Source organism: Strix uralensis, chromosome 2, assembly GCF_047716275.1.
Source record: "Strix uralensis isolate ZFMK-TIS-50842 chromosome 2, bStrUra1, whole genome shotgun sequence".
Classification (NCBI taxonomy): domain Eukaryota; kingdom Metazoa; phylum Chordata; class Aves; order Strigiformes; family Strigidae; genus Strix; species Strix uralensis.
Genome location: NC_133973.1, coordinates 137,220,619 through 137,237,119, shown reverse-complemented (window position 1 = coordinate 137,237,119; position 16,501 = coordinate 137,220,619). Strand labels below are relative to the sequence as shown.

The window sequence follows — 16,501 nt, the reverse complement described above, 5'->3', positions numbered from 1 at the left end:
GAGCCAGCAGTGTGCCCAGGTGGCCAAGAAGGCCAATGGCATCCTGGCTTGTATCAGCACTAGCGTGGCCAGCAGGGACAGGGAAGGGATCTTACCCCTGTGCTCGGCACTGGTGAGGCCGCCCCTCCATTCCTGGGTTCAGTTTTGGGCCCCTCACTCCAAAAAGGCCATTGAATGACTCGAGCGTGTCCAGAGAAGGGCAACGGAGCTGGTGCAGGGTCTGGAGCACAGGTGTGATGGGGAGCGGCTGAGGGAACTGGGGGGGTTTAGTGTGGAGAAGAGGAGGCTGAGGGGAGACCTCCTGGCCCTCTCCAACTGCCTGAAAGGAGGGTGCAGAGAGGGGGGATGAGTCTCTTGAGCCAAGGAACCAGCGGCAGGCCAAGAGGGAATGGCCTCAAGCTGCGCCAGGGCAGGGTCAGACTGGCTCTTAGGAAGGATTTCTTTGCAGAAGGGGTTGTTGGGCGTTGGAATGGGCTGCCCAGGGCAGGGGGGGAGTCCCCATCCCTGGAGGGGTTGAAGAGTCGGGTTGACCCAGCGCTGAGGGCTCTGGTGGAGTTGGGAACAGTCAGGGTGAGGTTCATGGTTGGACTGGAGGAGCTTCAAGGGCTTTTCCAACCCAGATGATTCTGGGATTCCATGAGCTGGCAGCATTTGGAGGCAAAAGGGTTGACTCGGCTCATGCTGCGAGGATGCGGAGATCGGAGAAGGTGCTGCAGCAGCTCAGGCCTCATCCTGGACGCTGCCATTACCTTCCAGGGATATGAGTTTTGCAGAGCCTCACAAAATCTAAAATTTTTTGATCTTTTTTTCTCCATTACATCTGATTCAGGCTTCCAGTTCTCAAGGTCCTTCCCAGCTCTCCTCTCCCACACTGGTCACCTGCTGTCCCATCCAATCCAGCAGCCCCAGTTCAACTTCTGCCGCTTCTCAAGTTCAGGAGCAGCTTCACACTTTTCTCCTCTTGGTCTTTTTCCAGGCAGTTCCTGATACAACTTAGGGAAAATTATCCAATTTCACGGCTGAACTTAATAGCATCCAACACTGTTTTGTATTTACTGTAAAGCTACAACTAATTTTTAAATGAGTCAGAGCCGATGTTTAAGTGGCCCAGATTATTATCCAAATCTTATTTCTGACTGTTGCTCCTGGCCTCCCTTCTCCTCCCTCTTTGCCTTTACTGCCTTCATCTGTTCCATACTACGTTATATACTATTGCTGATTTTTCAGGGCAGAAATCTAATCTCTCTAGGTGTGTTATTTCACACGGAGGGCACTGCAGCATTGACTCTGGTCAGGGTTTGGGGCAATCGTATGCTAGAGCGAAAACATTTAAACGTGATTCCCATGAGATAACCCATGTTAGGACTTGCTGCCTTTCAGAGTTGGCCCAGTCTACTGGGAATGAAGCTGGGTTTTGGGGGGTTAGGAGGAAGTATTTTAAAAATTGGAGAGTTAATAAACTTTTAATTAAAATATCTTGATTTCCCCCCCCCCCCCCCATGTCTGTGAATATTCAAAAATGTTAAGAAACTTACATGGAAACCAGTTTTATTCAGAATAATTAATATTTTCACATATACATAGGTTTACCGTAGTATAAATTAGAAATAACACTTTCATAACACAGACTTGGGGAGATTCAGAATAACAAGCTTTTATCTGTTCTAAAAACGCAGATGGTTAGCAAGGCCCCAAACATCCTTTCTTGTTGTCATGTTTCTTCTTGCTCTTGCCCCCGTTTCAGTCGCAGCCACTAAGGCTCTTCTTTTCCCTTACTCAGCTTACCCAGAGAACAGAGCTAAGCCTTTCACTCATTAAATTTGCCCTCCTAACCTGCTGAACAGAAATGCTGACATTCTCCACCATCAGAAAAAGAAGAAAAGGTGGCTGTATTCTTCACCTCCACTTCGGAGCTGCTGGCTGTGGTCTGTGATTTGATACAAACCTTTTCCTGTCCAGAAAGCAGAAGAAGGTACAAGGTCACTCCAGGGGCAGGTTGTAGCCTATTAACACAGATTTCTTTTCACTCCTTCATCACTGTGCAGAAAGAAAACCAGCTGTTAAACTTGCTGAGCCACCGGGCTGAAATGTTACCGGAATTCTTTAACCTTGAGATAAGCCATCTGCCCCAAGACCTAGAAAATACTAATAAATCTGTTTGCTTTACTCCAATCCTTGGCACACAGTGATTAGATAACCCTGGTTTAAGTGTCCTGCCGCATCGCTGCCATTTCTATAAAAAGAAAAGTGAAAGGTGATTTTCTGTGCATAAGTCCTCTTTCCTCTTGCATCTCTCTGATTAAAGGTGTCTGCTTCAAGGCTGAGCGTCAGGTACTCGGGGTCTGCTTGTGCTCAGGTCGTAGTTTGAACTGGCAAAGCCCATTTTGGAGGCAAGGAATGGTGTAAACACGATGTTTCAGGTATGTGCTCTCAAAACTATGCAGAAAGTTAAAATTCTGACAGTTTGAAACTGCCCGTTTGATGTATCAAAGGAGCATTTTAAGGGAGCACTGAGGCTAGAAGGTCTCGCTAAATGTTCTGTGTGCGAGGAATTTGTGTATTTCAAAGAAAAATAGCTTTATACAGAGGGAAATATAGAAGTGTAGCTCTTCCCTGTAGCCATATCCCAGAATTGTCAGTGAAACTAAACCTGCAAATGTAATTTCGTAATAATCTGCGCGAGCTGGGAGCGTTGACCACGCGTTTAAACTTCCCTATTCTTGATTCACACCTGTGTGTGTAGAATAGCAGCAAGAAGAGCTGCTAAAATCTTTCCTACAGCTGGAAATGTGTCGTTAGGCAGGTCCTCGGGACAGATCTGTGCATCTGAGCACCTCTACAGGTGGAGGCGGTGGGATGAAAATTGAAGGAGGAGGATTTTAGCCGCTTCTCTCCCAAACAGCACCCAAGTGGGATGTTTTCCAAGCTCCAAGCCAGGAGCGTACAAACTGCTTTCTGTCACCTCGGTGTCATCTAATAGCAGCAGACAGCTGCTCTTCTGTTGTGTTTTCACTTTTAGAGTACAGTGCTCTTTTGGGGTGTGTTATTGCACCGATGGCAAAATGGCAGCCAGGGGCAGCGTTTGCTGCAGCAGCCTCTGGCTTACAACAGCTCAGGTTGTGACGTGCCCCTGAGGCAGGAGAAATACTATGCCACCTCTGGATTGTTAACCCTAAGAACAAAGGAGAAAATCTCATTTAATTTCTCCTTTAGAATCAATTTTTAAAATTCTTGCAACCAGGGTAAGATTATTTTATAGCTGGTTTGGGTCACTAGTGCAAGCCCCCCCCAAAAAAGTCCTTTCATTTCTGCAGAAATACTCAGCTGTGCTGCGGTCTCTGGTGGATTCTTGAGGCAATTTTATTCTTTTCCTTTATTTTATCCAACACATGACGTCACCTTCTCTTCTGAGTTGCAGGACTTGCAGCTCCTCCCACAGAAATTCACTGGAAAAGTCCTGTTGGGTCAGCGAAAGCCATCTGCGTTTATTCCTTCCACTCAGAGCGGGAGTTGCCATCTCTCAGCTCCAAGCTGAGGGGAATTGTGAGAGGTAGGAAATGCAGCTCCGTGACCCTTTAAATAGGGTTAATTGGATGATTTGAGGAATTTGATAGAGCGCCGTTGCTACAGGGTAAACCTGCTTCTGGTTTCATACTGCAGTTGGTTCCTACAAGCTTTTCACCTGCGCGTAGTTTTGCAGACAATCTTTTTTAGGTGTGTCAGTGCTGTAGGATCCTCCAGGGTAGAACAGGGCGCTCGTTAGAGGACAAGCAGCATCATCGCAGCTGGAAGGAAAGAGTTTCTGAAGTACAGTGCCAGTGCAGAGCAGCAGTACGGGGTTGTCTGGCTGCAATTTGGGCAGCGTGTTGGATTTAAGAGCTGGCATTTCCTTGGGGTTTTTTGGTTTTGTTGCAGTTACAGACATTCCTGGTTCGAGGGATAGGGTTGTCCATACCAATTCCTTGCAAATACATAAAACTGATGTTCAGAAGCCAACGCTGCTTGATGCACGAAAACCAGAAGCCTTTTACCAATCTGAGCTTTCACTTTGAACCTTTTTCTCTGTGAACCTCTTAGGACTGCTGTGCAGAGATCAGGGACCAGCGCCGAGCCAGGCTGAGCTGGTTACTGTCTGTCTCCGGCCAGTACTAAAGTTTCAGCTGTTTCACAGACAGTTGGCACAGAAAACAGTGTGAGAAGAACAAGCTACTGTCATTTCTGGCCGACCCGGAGTAGAACGAGCTGTCAGAGGGAGGTGGTTTGGCCAGGAAGCATCTCTCTGCTGGTTTTTAAGCTTCTAATGCTGCCAGGTCTGCATTTTAATCTCTCTCAGCTTGTTATAGTTTCATTTAGGAAAATCATCCTAGAGCAGTGTTAAGAAAGAAAAACCAATCAAGGATTCTCATAAATATACACGTATGTTTTTTCAGTATGATAAAAATGGGCAGTGTTTTGAAGCATTATGCCCGTAACTGTTTTCCTGGATACAGTTTGAAGTCTTTTGCAGCACTAGTCACTTAATTTTTACACAATTAGCCGTATGAAACTGGGAGACGGTGTTTAGGGTGTAAGTATTCCTAATTAGCTGGTCGTAAGCCTTTTCTGCACTGTTGGATGTGAAACCACACGAGCTGGTCCCACCCTTGTCATCCTTTTTATTAACCAGCCAGTGACCAAACCCATCATGCTGGTGAGTGTTGGTCCATCTGCCTCCCGAATCCGGCTGCGCAGGAGCAGGCTGGCTCAGGGTGTCTGAAAATCATCCTTTAGGAAACGCTGGCCTGGGGTTACAGCCTCTTGTCTGTTTGCAGAACTTGTAGCTGATGTTAAATTAGTGTTAAAGGATTTCACCAGACCGTGGGCACCTCTAGGCTGGCTTTAGTAACAACTCATAGTTGGGCCATCACCTCAGTGAGTGGCAACAGCTCACAAAAAACACCCTCTCTATATGTGATATAACACAATACAAAGAGCCTTTGGTGATTTTCCAGGAACTTTCAGCTCTCAATTCATCATCAATTTTAAAAGTCCACAGTTTCGACTAGTTCTTATCGTTGCGTTCCAATTCCTCTTCGGACACCACTGCTCACTGATGCAGCCTTCGGTCATCGTGGTTACTTATCTTCTGAACAATCTTCATCATAATTCACTTTCAGGCTTCTGAGAAAAGACTCAAAATGTTCTATTTAACATATACTTAATCTATGTCTAGCTTTTCATTACCTAGCCTTTTTAAGTTGCTTAAACTGTCAGTATTGTTCCTAGAGCACCTGTGCTCTATTAATTAAACCTTTAAAACAATATCTATTTATTAATTATTCCTGCTATTAATAATATCCGAAGAGAAAACGGTTTTCTAAAGCTTGCTCCTTTTACAATTAGCTCACAATTAGTCTCTTGTGCTTTGCCCTGGCTCTAGCAAGCACAGCTACGCCCAGGATGTACAGACTGGGGGGGTGGGTTTTATCTGCAGACTGTTTTCCCATCAGCATCTTCCCCAGTGAAGCTGTCGCAGGGCTAATTCCCAACGTGCTCATCATCCGAGCCTGTAAAGTCCAGGTAACAAGAAATCTCCAAAACCACTGATTCCTAAAAAAGCCATTTCCCTCCCCAAACAGTGCACGTCAAAGCGGGGAGCGCACAGGAACAGGAGGGATTTGATCACCTTAGGAGACCTTTCCACCACGACTCTGCCCAGCAAGGCAGGGCCTGGCGCGGAGGGAGAAGCAGCTCAGCGATGTAGGTGAAAGGTCGACCCGGCGTATCGGCTTCCCAAAACAACCCCCCCTCGCCACCAGACGTTCCTGGCCCCGCGGCTACTGAGCGACACGTCCTAAACCAGCAGCACGTGCTTCAACCTCTGAAGCCGGGTCTCTCCTCTCTCACTGCTTCGCGAGCACGACCTGGCTCTAAACTAGTTGGGGAGAAATGTGGGTTTCTTTGTACACTGAAAATATCCGTCTTTAGTGCTGCTGTGGAGGATGTGTGCAAACCAAGGGTAGTGGTAAAATGCTTAAAACGGTGGTTTTCATCTCATGGGCTGCTGAAACTGAGCTGTCTACTTTGGCAGCAGGCTTGGATTTGTTGTGTAGGAGCCTTGCCTCTCCATTGCAAGGTGGTTTGGTTTTTAGCATCCTGCAAATTAAAAATTTATCACTGAAAACCAAAATTCAGAGGGTCAGAGCCCAGCGAATCCACTGGTGTAATTTCTTTAGCTTCGTACAAGACGACTTTGACTGAGGACAGACATTCACAGATTCAGAGTTCGCTTGCCAGAGCCAGGTGACGTGGTTTGGACCTTTCTAATTTTGGTTTTTAGCTTTTGCTTTCTGCAGCGTTGAGAAAAAATAGCATTGCAGCGTCTAATCCTGCGTCAGGCAGGGAAATATTTCACCATCCTGGATTGTTTTTTCCAAGCAGTTGGAACAGACAGCTCTTTTTTTCGAAACAGTTGCGCCTCAGGTGTGTGGAACAAGAGTAAAACCCCTCCGAGGGGAACCGGTGAGTGACAGAAAACCCATCACGAGGGTTTTTTCCCGTGTAACCAACTTCTCGACCCCGTGGTTTGTCGTGATCAGAGAAGAGGTGCGGGGCAGAGCTGACAGGGCTCTAATGTCTTGTTGCCTCTCTCTGCAGAGCGAAAGCAGAGCGGCGCCGGGGGGCATCCCCTACCGAAGGCCGAATTGTCCCCGGCCCACGGCCAATCTCTCAGAAGAGGAAACCAAAAGAATCGCCAGGATTTTCTCTGCTCAGCTGTCCAAGAAGGAATAACATCGGCGAGAGGCTGTCGTGCTTCCCGAGCCGCGGCCTGACACATCGGTGAAGGCCGGGTCCTCAGGGAAGAGGAGGTGGAAGCTGTAGGTTTCAGGCTCTGGTTTTTAATTTGCCTAATTGGGATCCCGTTAGAGGGATTTAAGGCTGATGGTCAGCCCAGGGGAGCTGAGAGACCCTGTGTCTTGCAAGGGCAGGTCAACCACTTCGGTTAACCGATGAGCTGTTACCTGCTCTCCAGATACCCCGTTTTGGGGATTTATTCATGTGAAATTTCGCTAATTAACCTTTTTCTCGAGTAAACAAAAAGTATCCCATTTTGAGACAGTTTTCTTCAACCAAAGGATGAAGAAGGTTAGAAATTTGTGAGCATTAAGAACTGTTGCCTCCCTGCCGGCGGGTGCTGTGGAGGAGGAGGGAAGACGAGCTCCCTCCCCAGTGGCCTTTCAAAAATAGTTGGTGGGAAGCATAATTTGCTGATTCTAGAGGAATTTATGTGCCCAAGGTGTTTGAGTAAATACGGGCCAAGAATACTGTAAAATACTGATGTGTGTACGAAAGGGGTTTACTAGAAATACAGAGCTTTTATATTCTAAATTATTTTTGTACATTTTTACCTCAGGAACGTTTGGATAATGGGCTTTGATGCGAACCCAGCTAAGTTATTTTTGTACTGCTCTCCAGCGTTTGTTTCAATAAAATTCTCTTAGTTTCTTGTCGTCTGGTGCGAAGCGTCCCGCCGCCGGGTCACGAGCTTCTTGTTAACAGGTGGAGGCGATTCCTTCCCCCAGAGCCTCCAGGAGCGGGCAGGAGAGGACGTCGGAGGAATTGTTCTTGGAAGACATGGGGGCACACGGAAAGGTCGCCGCTTCGCAGAGTAACTGAATAGCGCCTGGAATGAGGCGAGCGAAGGCTCCAAATCAGAGCTTTGCCTTCAGCATCCCTTTTTTCCCCTCTCACCTCTGCAGTTTTATTTTTCACAGGGGAAAAAATGCAGAATTTACTGTGAACACAACCCGCCCGCACTGGTAAAATCTGCTCATGACTTTTGCATCTACAGCAAGCGGTTCCTACAGTTTCAGTGCTTCTCAGAAGTACTTAATACACATTTTGTACAGCTTAATCCCTTTTTACTTGCTAGGTTCAGGATTTTCTCTAGGAAATCTCAGGGTTTAACAGTGCATTAGCAACTCCTGTATCATTGAACACTGAGTTACCAATTATTTGCATAGAAGCAGAAATACAAATTTAACCTATCCACAGACACTTTTTCTTAATGATACGTCCTTAAAAGCTGCAAGATAAGAATTCTAGGAAGCGATCAGGCATCCCCAAAAAGCCCAGGCGGGACACCGACTGCGTTGGGAATGTGGTCAGAGCAGAGGTGACAATGTTGACTCCCGAGTTCTATGTCGTGCAGGAGATAAACAGCTTCTTCCTCTTGCATTTAGGTCAGCGGTGGCGCAAAGTGCCGGCAGCCGGAGAGCGGTGTCGGCGCCGGAGGAGCCTCTGCCTAGAGCCCGAGCGACAGAGAGAAGGTGCCTTCGGGGTGCTAAACCAGCTCAAAATCCCTCCCGGGAGGGCAAGCGGAGGCTTTCTGCCCAGGTGCTCTTCCACCAGTCCTGTGGGCTTTGTATGTGTGGTGCTAAATAGCACAACGGGTTAAACACATGGAGCTTTAAGAAAATGGAGGAAAAGGGGCATTTCTTGAGCCGTCACCCCACCTTGTCCCTGAGCTCTGTCCCTCCTGGTTTTTGCCATGCGGAGCATGAACACGGGAGGGATTTACAAAGGAGGGATTTACCCCTGTGTGGCTCCCTGCCTTCGGGGCCACGTTACACCACGTGGAGGAAATCCCACCGGGATGGGTTACAGCTGCGTGGTCCGTGCCAGGGGCAAAGGGGGGAGCGCTCGGTGCTGCTCTGCCTCCAAACAGCTCATTTTTAAAGCCTTGGGCAAGCATTTTCTGCCACTCGTTTGGGTTAAAAAAACAACCGGATTCACCCATCGCTGAGGTCCCAGTGGCCACCACTGTTGGATGCTTCGCTCCGATGGGTGCTGGGGCATCTGGGCAGGACCCCCCTCCTTCCCCCCCCCCATCTATGCCCTGTGTTTCAGCAGAGGGCTGAAACACATGCCCCCTGTCACGGGTGCGGGGTGGCCCCGCTCTCACCAGCTCAAATGCCACCGGGGGAACTGGGTTTCGCTGTCACTTGATCCCTGTGGCCGCTGGAATGTCCTCCCGGGTGCTATATAAGGGGGGGGCCAAGGAGCCAGCTGAGAGGGGTGTAAGGCAGGAGCTGGGACGCGGTGCCGAGGTCCCTACGGTGAGGCCCTGGGGGGGGACACAGCCCCGGGCAGGTCACCCTGGGGGAGACAATCTCACTGAGGTCCCCCCCAACTCCGTTTTGGCAGGGTGGGTGTTGGGGAATCCTGAGTGGGGAAGACCCGTGCCTCAGTTTCCCCAGGGATGCAGGCGAGGAAATGGGGCAAGATTTTGGCTTTTGAGGTTGGCCAAAGCCAGTGAGAGCCACCACGCCCCATCGTCACCTCCGTCCCCAAACCAGACACCGACGCAGCACCCCGGCTCCCCCCCCCCACAACCCTCCCCCCCCATCCCCATTTCCTTCCAGCCTCTCTGCCACGATGGTGGGTCTGAAGCCCCCCGAGGTGCCCCCGACAGCCGCTGTGAAGTTCGTCAGCGCCGGGATGGCCGCCTGCATCGCCGACCTCTGCACCTTCCCCCTGGACACCGCCAAAGTGCGGCTGCAGGTACCTCCCCCAAAATCCCACGGGTGGCTGGAGCACCCCACAACGCTGGGGTCCCCCCACGCCTGCTCCCCCCGCCCCAAGCTGGGGGCGTTTTGGGGATTAGGGGTGGACTGCAGGGTGATGCGGTAACCCCGCAGATCCAAGGGGAGGTGCGGATCCCCCGGAGCAGCGGCACCGTGGAGTACCGGGGTGTTTTGGGGACGCTGAGCACCATGGTGAGGACGGAGGGACCCCGTAGCCTCTACAGTGGACTGGTGGCCGGGCTGCAGCGGCAGATGAGCTTCGCCTCCATCCGCATTGGGCTGTACGACTCCGTCAAGCAGCTCTACACCCCCAAAGGGGCTGAGAGTGAGTGTCCTGATGCACAGCCCTCTCCCGGAGGGCTAAAACCCTCTCCTAGGGAGGCACAACCCTCTCCTGGGGGGACACAACCCTTTTCTGGGAGGGCACAACACTCTTCTGGGGGTGCACAACACTCTCCCAGGGGGGGGCACAGTCCTCTCCCAGGAGGACTCAACCATTTCCCGGGGGGGCACAACCCTCTCCCAGAGGGTCACAATCCTCTCCTGGAGGTCACAACCCTCTTCCAGGGGGGCACAACCATTTCTGGGGTGGGGGGCGGAGGGCACAACCCTCTCTCAGAGGGTCACAATCCTCTCCCGGGGGGGCACAATCCCCCCCAGAGGGGCACAATGGCTCCAAGATGCACCCTCCACCAAGCACCCCCCCTCTAGGCCTCTCCCCTGGGGATCCCCGCAGGACAGGTGGGGGGGGGGGCTCCCCCTAAGGCCAGGGGTCCCACAATTCGCCCCTTCCAGGCACAGGGCTGGCAGCGCGGGTGCTGGCGGGCTGCACCACGGGGGCGGTGGCAGTGACATGCGCCCAACCCACCGACGTGGTCAAGGTCCGGTTCCAGGCTACCGGGGCGCTGCCGGATGGCACCCGGCGGTACAGCGGCACGGTGGACGCCTACCGCACCATCGCCAGGGAGGAGGGAGTCCGCGGGCTCTGGAGAGGTAACGGAGGGGACAGGGACAGGGATGGGAGGGCTGGGGCACCCACGTAGGGTGCTCTAGGAGGGGATGTGACTGCTGTCCCCCCCATGCCACCACCCTCCCACCCAGGGACGCTGCCCAACATCGCCCGTAACGCCATCATCAACTGCGGGGAACTCGTCACCTACGACCTCATTAAGGACACGCTGCTGCGGGCACAGCTAATGACGGGTGAGGACGGCACCGGGGGTTGGCAGGGGAACAGGGACACAGGTGGATGCCAGCCCTGTGACCCTCAACATCCCCTGGGCTCTGCTCCACAGACAACGTCCCCTGTCACTTCGTGGCCGCTTTCGGGGCCGGTTTTTGCGCCACGGTGGTGGCCTCGCCGGTGGACGTGGTGAAGACACGGTACATGAACTCCAGCCCCGGGCAGTACCGCAACGTGCTCAGCTGCCTCCTGGCCCTGCTCATGCAGGAGGGCCTGGCCGGCTTCTACAAGGGGTGAGTTGTTAAAACCCAAAAAACCCAAACTCGGTGCAAACAAGCGCCTCTGCACCCCAAAATGGCTTTGGGGGTACCCCACGGACCCACTTTTCCCGGCACAGGTTTGTCCCCTCCTTCCTGCGGCTCGGCTCCTGGAACGTGGTGATGTTTGTCTCCTACGAGCAGCTGCAGCGCGCAGTGGTGCTGGCCCGGCCAGGCCCCTCCTGACCCCCCACCCCAGCCCCTCTCGTCAGCAGTGGCGAGATGCACGAGTAAATTATATTAATTGATGAAGTGGCAGGGGAACAGCAACACCAAACCAGCCCCCTAGCTCCACAGGGACACCCCACAAGGAAGCAGCACGATGGGAGGAGAAACGAGGCTGTTTGGGGAAAAAGGTGGGAAAATGGACGTTTCCAGAGAGAAGTTAAAGGAGGAAGAAAAAAATATTTGTAGGTTTTGCTGCCAGGAAGAGCGGCGCTTCCTGGCGGGAACAAGGGACTGGGTTGAGGGCCGGGGGATGTGGTGGTTCCTGTTCTTCCTGACTGACGCTTCCAATAAACCACCCCTATGGGGTCTGATCGCAGCAGCGCTCGGGGCTCCCTCACCTTTTTTCAGGGGGGGGGGCAGGTTTAGGGTTGTTCTCCCAGGCCTGGGGTGCTGCTGGAAAAGGGGACCTAGGCCTTACGCAAAAGCATCCCCCGGTGTCGTGTGCTATCAGGGAGCAGCTTTAGGAGGATAATTTTTGTGATTTGGGGGGAAGAAAAAAATATTAAAGCCAAGTTCGCAGCCACATGTGCTACTCCTGGGGGCAAAGAGCTGCTGCCCCCCTCCATGGGGGGGGGCACCCCCAGACCCCCCAGAGGGCTCACCCACTCATGATGGGGGGGTGCAGCCTTGCTGCCATGATGATGGCTGCGCCCAGTCTCCCTCCACCCACCTCGCCTCTGTCCAACCCGCCGTGGCGGGGTCTCGAACCCGGGTCCCTCCCACCACCGCCAGGGCTCGAACATGGGTCCTCCCGCAGTCCCTCCCACTTTGAGTAACTCCTGGGGTCTTTTGTTCCAGGGTTTTTGGTGTTTGTTTTGGGTTTTTTTGTTTTTTGTTTTTTGTTTTTTTTTTTTTTTTTTTAACTTTCCCTGTGCGCAGTCACCCCCAAACCCTGAGCTTTCCCTGCTGAGAGTACTCCAACTCCCCCAAAATCCTCCATAAACTCCCCAAAATCCTCCATCAACGCCCCCCATCGCTGCGGCACAGGAGTGATGGAGAAAAATCTGCGAGGCACCAGGAAAAACCAAAAAACCACCTCCTGGGTGCTTATTCTGTTTTAGAGTGCTTAGAACCACCTCTGCCCGGTCAAGTGCTGGCTCCAGTGCTTTTTCAGGGAGAGAAGGGGAAGGTCGCCATCCCCTAGGGCAGGAGGGCGTTTTTCAAGAGTTTTTTCTTCTCAGGCGTGAGCTTCTGGGGAAAACGGATGTTGAAATAGATGAGGAGGTCACCCTTGCGGCGGGGGTCCTGGAGCAGCGGCATCCCCTCCCCTGGCACCATTTTGCAGTACTGGGGGCTGCAACGCAAAGAAAGGGGCTTAGAAGAGCCGGGGGATGATCCTGACACGGGGGCCGCAGGCCCTGAGCCCCACACACGCTTCTGGGCGCAGTTCTTCGAGGGCTTTTACTCCTCCAGCTCCTCTTCCAGCCTTGAGGCCCCACATTCCGTGTCCTGCAGCCCTCATCTCACTCCTGTCCCCCACCCACCCCCTCCAAGCCCTCTCCCCGCTTCTGCCACAAGCAACGTGACCACGCAGGGCAGAGGAGTAGCCTACTGTGGCATCTTTCTCCTCCAGACTGGGTGCCCCCAGCCCCAAACCTGCTGGAAAAGCTTTTGAAGTGCCCTGTAATTCCAGTAATTCAGGCAATGAGGACCTGCTCGGCCAAACCTCAGCCTTTCCCAAGGAACAGGCCAAGGCTGAAGTTCCTCCATTCAGCTCCTTGGCTACGGAGCTTTGGAGAAAAGCCCCATCTGACCACCTGAGCCCACCGGCTGTTTGCCCCACGGCACTTACTCCACGATGTCATTGATGGGGATGTTCAGCTGCCTCCCATCCAGCGTTCTCACATCCACCGTGCAGCCAGTCAGCGCCTGCAGGGCGGGGAGCAGGACACGGAGCTGCATTTGCAGCCCCAAAAGAGCAGTGGGGGGGTTGGCTCCGTGTCCCCCGGGCTTGGCTCTTTACCTCTGCCAGGGGGATGGTAGCAACGTGAATGAGGTTGTCGTTGGCTCTTTTAAACCTGGGGTGGAGTTTCTCTTGGACAACAAAGGTGATGTCAGCTGGAATGACGTTTGGGCCCTAAAATTGAGGAAAAAAAAAAAATCTGGAAATAGTGTGATGTAATACAAATTATTTTAGACAGGGAGAGGTGACACAAATGCCTGCTTCCAGCTGGTTAGAGAAGGAAAAGGTGGGTTTTTTTCTTAAAGGAAGAAAATGTCTTCTATTAAAGACTCCCACTCAGCCAAAGGAAATCAGACTGGGTGATGCCAGGCAGAAAACCACCCCTTTCAATTATTTTTGCTCTATCCTAAGGAAAATCAGGCAGGAAGGGCTGTTTCTAAGCACAGTAACACTGAGTCGCTCCGTCAGCCGCGCTGCCGACTCCCCAAAGCAACAGGAAACCTGCAAAGAGCAGTCGGTCTCGGGGAAACCTGGCCCAGAACTTCATTACCTGGTCTCCTTCCTTCTCAAATGTGATCCTGGTGCCCTGCTTCCACCCTGGCTGCACATCGATCGTTAGTATCTTATCTCTGACATTGCTCGTTTGACCATCTTCGTTCATCACCTGGGGGGTAGGCAAGAGGGTTAGAAAAGCTGGATCATCAAGTCATGGAGTGGTTTGGGTTGGAAGGGACCTCAAAGATCACCCAGTGCCACCCCCCTGCCGTGGGCAGGGCCACCTTCCACTAGCCCAGGTTGCCCAAAGCCCCGTCCAACCTGGCCTTGAACCCTTCCAGGGAGGGGGCAGCCACAGCTTCTCTGGGCAACCTGTGCCAGGGCCTCACCACCCTCACAGGGAACAATTTCTGCCTTAGATCTCATCTAAATCTCCCCTTTTTCAGTTTAAACCTGTTCCCCCTCATCCTATCCCTCCCCCCTGACGAAGAGTCCCTCCCCGCTTTCCTGTAGCCCCTTTCAGTCCTGGGAGGCCGCTCTAAGGTCTCCCCGGAGCCTTCTCTTCTCCAGCTGAACCCCCCAACTCTCTCAGCCTGTCCTCACAGGGGGGTGCTCCAGCCCCCCCAGCATCTTCGTGGCCTCCTCTGGCCCTGCTCGAGCAGGTCCGTGTCCTTCTGCTGTTGGTGCCCCCAGAGCTGGACCCAGCACTGCAGGGGGGTCTCCTGAGAGTGGAGCAGAGGGGGAGAATCCCCCCCTCACCCTGCTGCCCACACTGCTCTGGGTGCAGCCCAGCACACGGGTGGCTTTCTGGGCTGCCAGCACACACTGCTGGCTCACAGGCAGTTTTCCACCCCCCAACTCCCCCAAGTCCTTCTCCACAGGGCTCTCATCCCCTTAAGGGACAACACAGAGAGGTGCTCTGGGACACCGAGGTGCCCAAAAAGGGGGCTGTAACTGCTCTGCTCACCCAGCCATGTGTGAGCCAGCAGAGAGGGGAGCAAGGGCAGCTCACACCCCGCAGCAGAGCGGCTGTAGGTTGGGTTCAGATCCCTCCCCATGGCATGGACACAGCGCTGTGCCCTGCCGAGCCCCCCGAGCAGGACCTCAGCCTCAGGCTCCACTGCCAAAACATCCTACACCAAGAGGAGGAAATTCCAGCCCAAAATTCCCCACCCTGTGGGGTGCACCCCCCTTTCACCCCCTCTGCCCCTACCCTGCGGGAGATCTTAATCTTCCTGGTGCAGCCGTAGAACAGGTCTTCGAGGGAGAGGTGGAGGTCCCGCACGATCGGGGGGTCTTGCTTCATCGCTCCTCGTCCTCGCAGCCCTCCAAAGGGCAGGATCAGCTCGGAGCCGTCCTCGGCAAAGAACTCTGCACGAGCAAGCAGAGGGGGGTCACTGCACTCGGATCAGATGTCGGGGGGGTCCTCCGGGGTCTCCTTATTGTGGAAGCTGAGCACCCCAAATATGCCACCTCAACACCTCCCACCTGCTTCTGCTTGGGACCACCTTCCCCCTCCAGCTGAAGTGTTTTTCTCCAGGAGCATTTTTATCTTGCTAACATGTTTACAGCAGTCTTACCAACCTGACCCCTCTTTTTGGTAGAAATCCTCTAAAAAAAGGGTCACAACAGCAGCTGGGGAAAGCCAAGAGCTTGACCACACATCCCCAGGCCTCTCACCCAGGGGGGACTGGGGGAAGTCAGGATCTAACCTCCAAGCACTGGGAACCTGCAGCCCCAGAGGGGACCTGAGAGTAGCTGGGCAGGGAAACATCTCCGTAAAGCTTAAAGCTCAGAGCTGGCGGTGGCCACAGCACTAAAGCAGCCACAGGTGGGGCCCTGGGCCACCCCCCAGCCCCTCCGCACCTACCCGCAAAGGGGTTGTCTCCACCAAAGAACTCCCTGAAGACTTTGTCAGGGTTGTTGTGAAACACGTAGCCAGCAGTCCAGGGGTTCTCGCCACCAAACTCCAAGGGGATGCCGCCTTTGAGCCCCTCTTCTCCAAACTTGTCGTAGATGCCTTTCTTCATGGCTTGGGGAACAAGGAGGAGTTGGGAATGGCCACGCTCTCCCATGCTGGGTGCTGGGGGAGAGCACCAGCCTGAAATCCAGGCTTTGCTTGGCTGGAAGCCGGAGAAGGGGGTTCCCCACCACCTTTTGAACAGCAGTAGGTGGGATGGAAGCAGGAGCGTGTGCCCGCTCTCAGCCTGGCTGTGGGTCACGGAGCCGACGCCACCTCCCTGGGCATACCAGTGATTGGGGGTACAGACCTCAGCACCCCTCTGGCCACACCAGAGACGCTTCACCCCCCGTCCAGCCCCTAAACTCCATGGAAGAGAACCATCTCCCTACTTACGGTCGCTGAGCACATCGTAGGCCTCCGCCAGCTCCCTGAACCTCCTCGGCGCCCAAGGCTCCTTGCATTTTAAAGGGTGGTTCTTCAAGGCCAGTTTCCGATAGCTATGAGGGGAAAGGAGGGGAGACCCTGGCCTCGCAGCCAGCCCCGGGGTGCCAGGACACCCCTGTCCCAGGCTGCTCCCTCACAGCTTCTCCCAGGCCCTCTCCCCCGTGGAGGCCCCTGCTGGGGGTGGGGGGAAGCAGGGGGACAGCAAAGGGCCACCCCATCCCCAGTTCCCGCCACCCCAGGCCTCTCCCCCACCCCAGCAGGCCCCGGGGTCCCCGCCAAGGCCAAGGGCCCTCACGCTTTCTTGATGTCAGCAGCCGTGGCGTCGCGGCCCAGCTCCAGCACGGCGTAGTAGTCCTGCCCCATGGCGGCCCGTTGCTATGGTCACTGCGGCGAGTGGCACTT

The 16,501-nt window shown here is 53.6% G+C and overlaps 2 protein-coding genes across 17 annotated transcripts in view; one reads left to right on the top strand and one right to left on the bottom strand.

The window, feature by feature from the left end:
* Positions 1 to 11,613, top strand: part of LOC141939896 (putative mitochondrial transporter UCP3) — a 56,822-nt gene extending 45,209 nt beyond the window's left edge. For 5 of the 15 annotated variants that reach the window (XR_012627782.1, XR_012627781.1, XR_012627783.1 and 2 more), the window contains 2 exons: positions 6,637 to 6,857; positions 8,223 to 9,382. Coding sequence is in view for 9 of the 15 variants with exons in the window: in XM_074860571.1 (XP_074716672.1) it covers positions 8,162 to 8,376; positions 9,405 to 9,543; positions 9,681 to 9,891; positions 10,362 to 10,559; positions 10,668 to 10,769; positions 10,862 to 11,042; positions 11,147 to 11,252 (1,152 nt within the window). In the remaining 6 variants the exon portion in view is untranslated. Of the gene's footprint in view, positions 1 to 2,305; positions 3,376 to 6,451; positions 6,502 to 6,636; positions 6,858 to 7,540; positions 9,384 to 9,404; positions 9,544 to 9,680; positions 9,892 to 10,361; positions 10,560 to 10,667; positions 10,770 to 10,861; positions 11,043 to 11,146 lie in introns of those variants that run through there. The other 10 variants (XM_074860575.1, XM_074860574.1, XM_074860572.1 and 7 more) reach the window with 10 other exon arrangements.
* A 702-nt stretch (positions 11,614 to 12,315) lies between these two features.
* Positions 12,316 to 16,466, bottom strand: DNAJB13 (DnaJ heat shock protein family (Hsp40) member B13). Of its 2 annotated transcripts, none has more exons than XM_074860581.1 (8): positions 16,395 to 16,466; positions 16,049 to 16,152; positions 15,563 to 15,724; positions 14,906 to 15,063; positions 13,748 to 13,861; positions 13,258 to 13,371; positions 13,087 to 13,163; positions 12,316 to 12,588 (listed from the first exon to the last, which is right to left on the bottom strand). In XM_074860581.1, the coding sequence occupies exons 1-8, from the start codon at positions 16,460 to 16,462 to the stop codon at positions 12,435 to 12,437; spliced, it is 951 nt and encodes a 316-aa protein (XP_074716682.1). In that variant the 5' UTR covers positions 16,463 to 16,466; the 3' UTR covers positions 12,316 to 12,434. The 2 variants fall into 2 exon arrangements, with proteins under 2 accessions (XP_074716682.1, XP_074716683.1); XM_074860582.1 differs by lacking the exon at positions 16,395 to 16,466 and adding an exon at positions 16,352 to 16,394.
* Between the last annotated feature and the right edge of the window lie 35 nt (positions 16,467 to 16,501).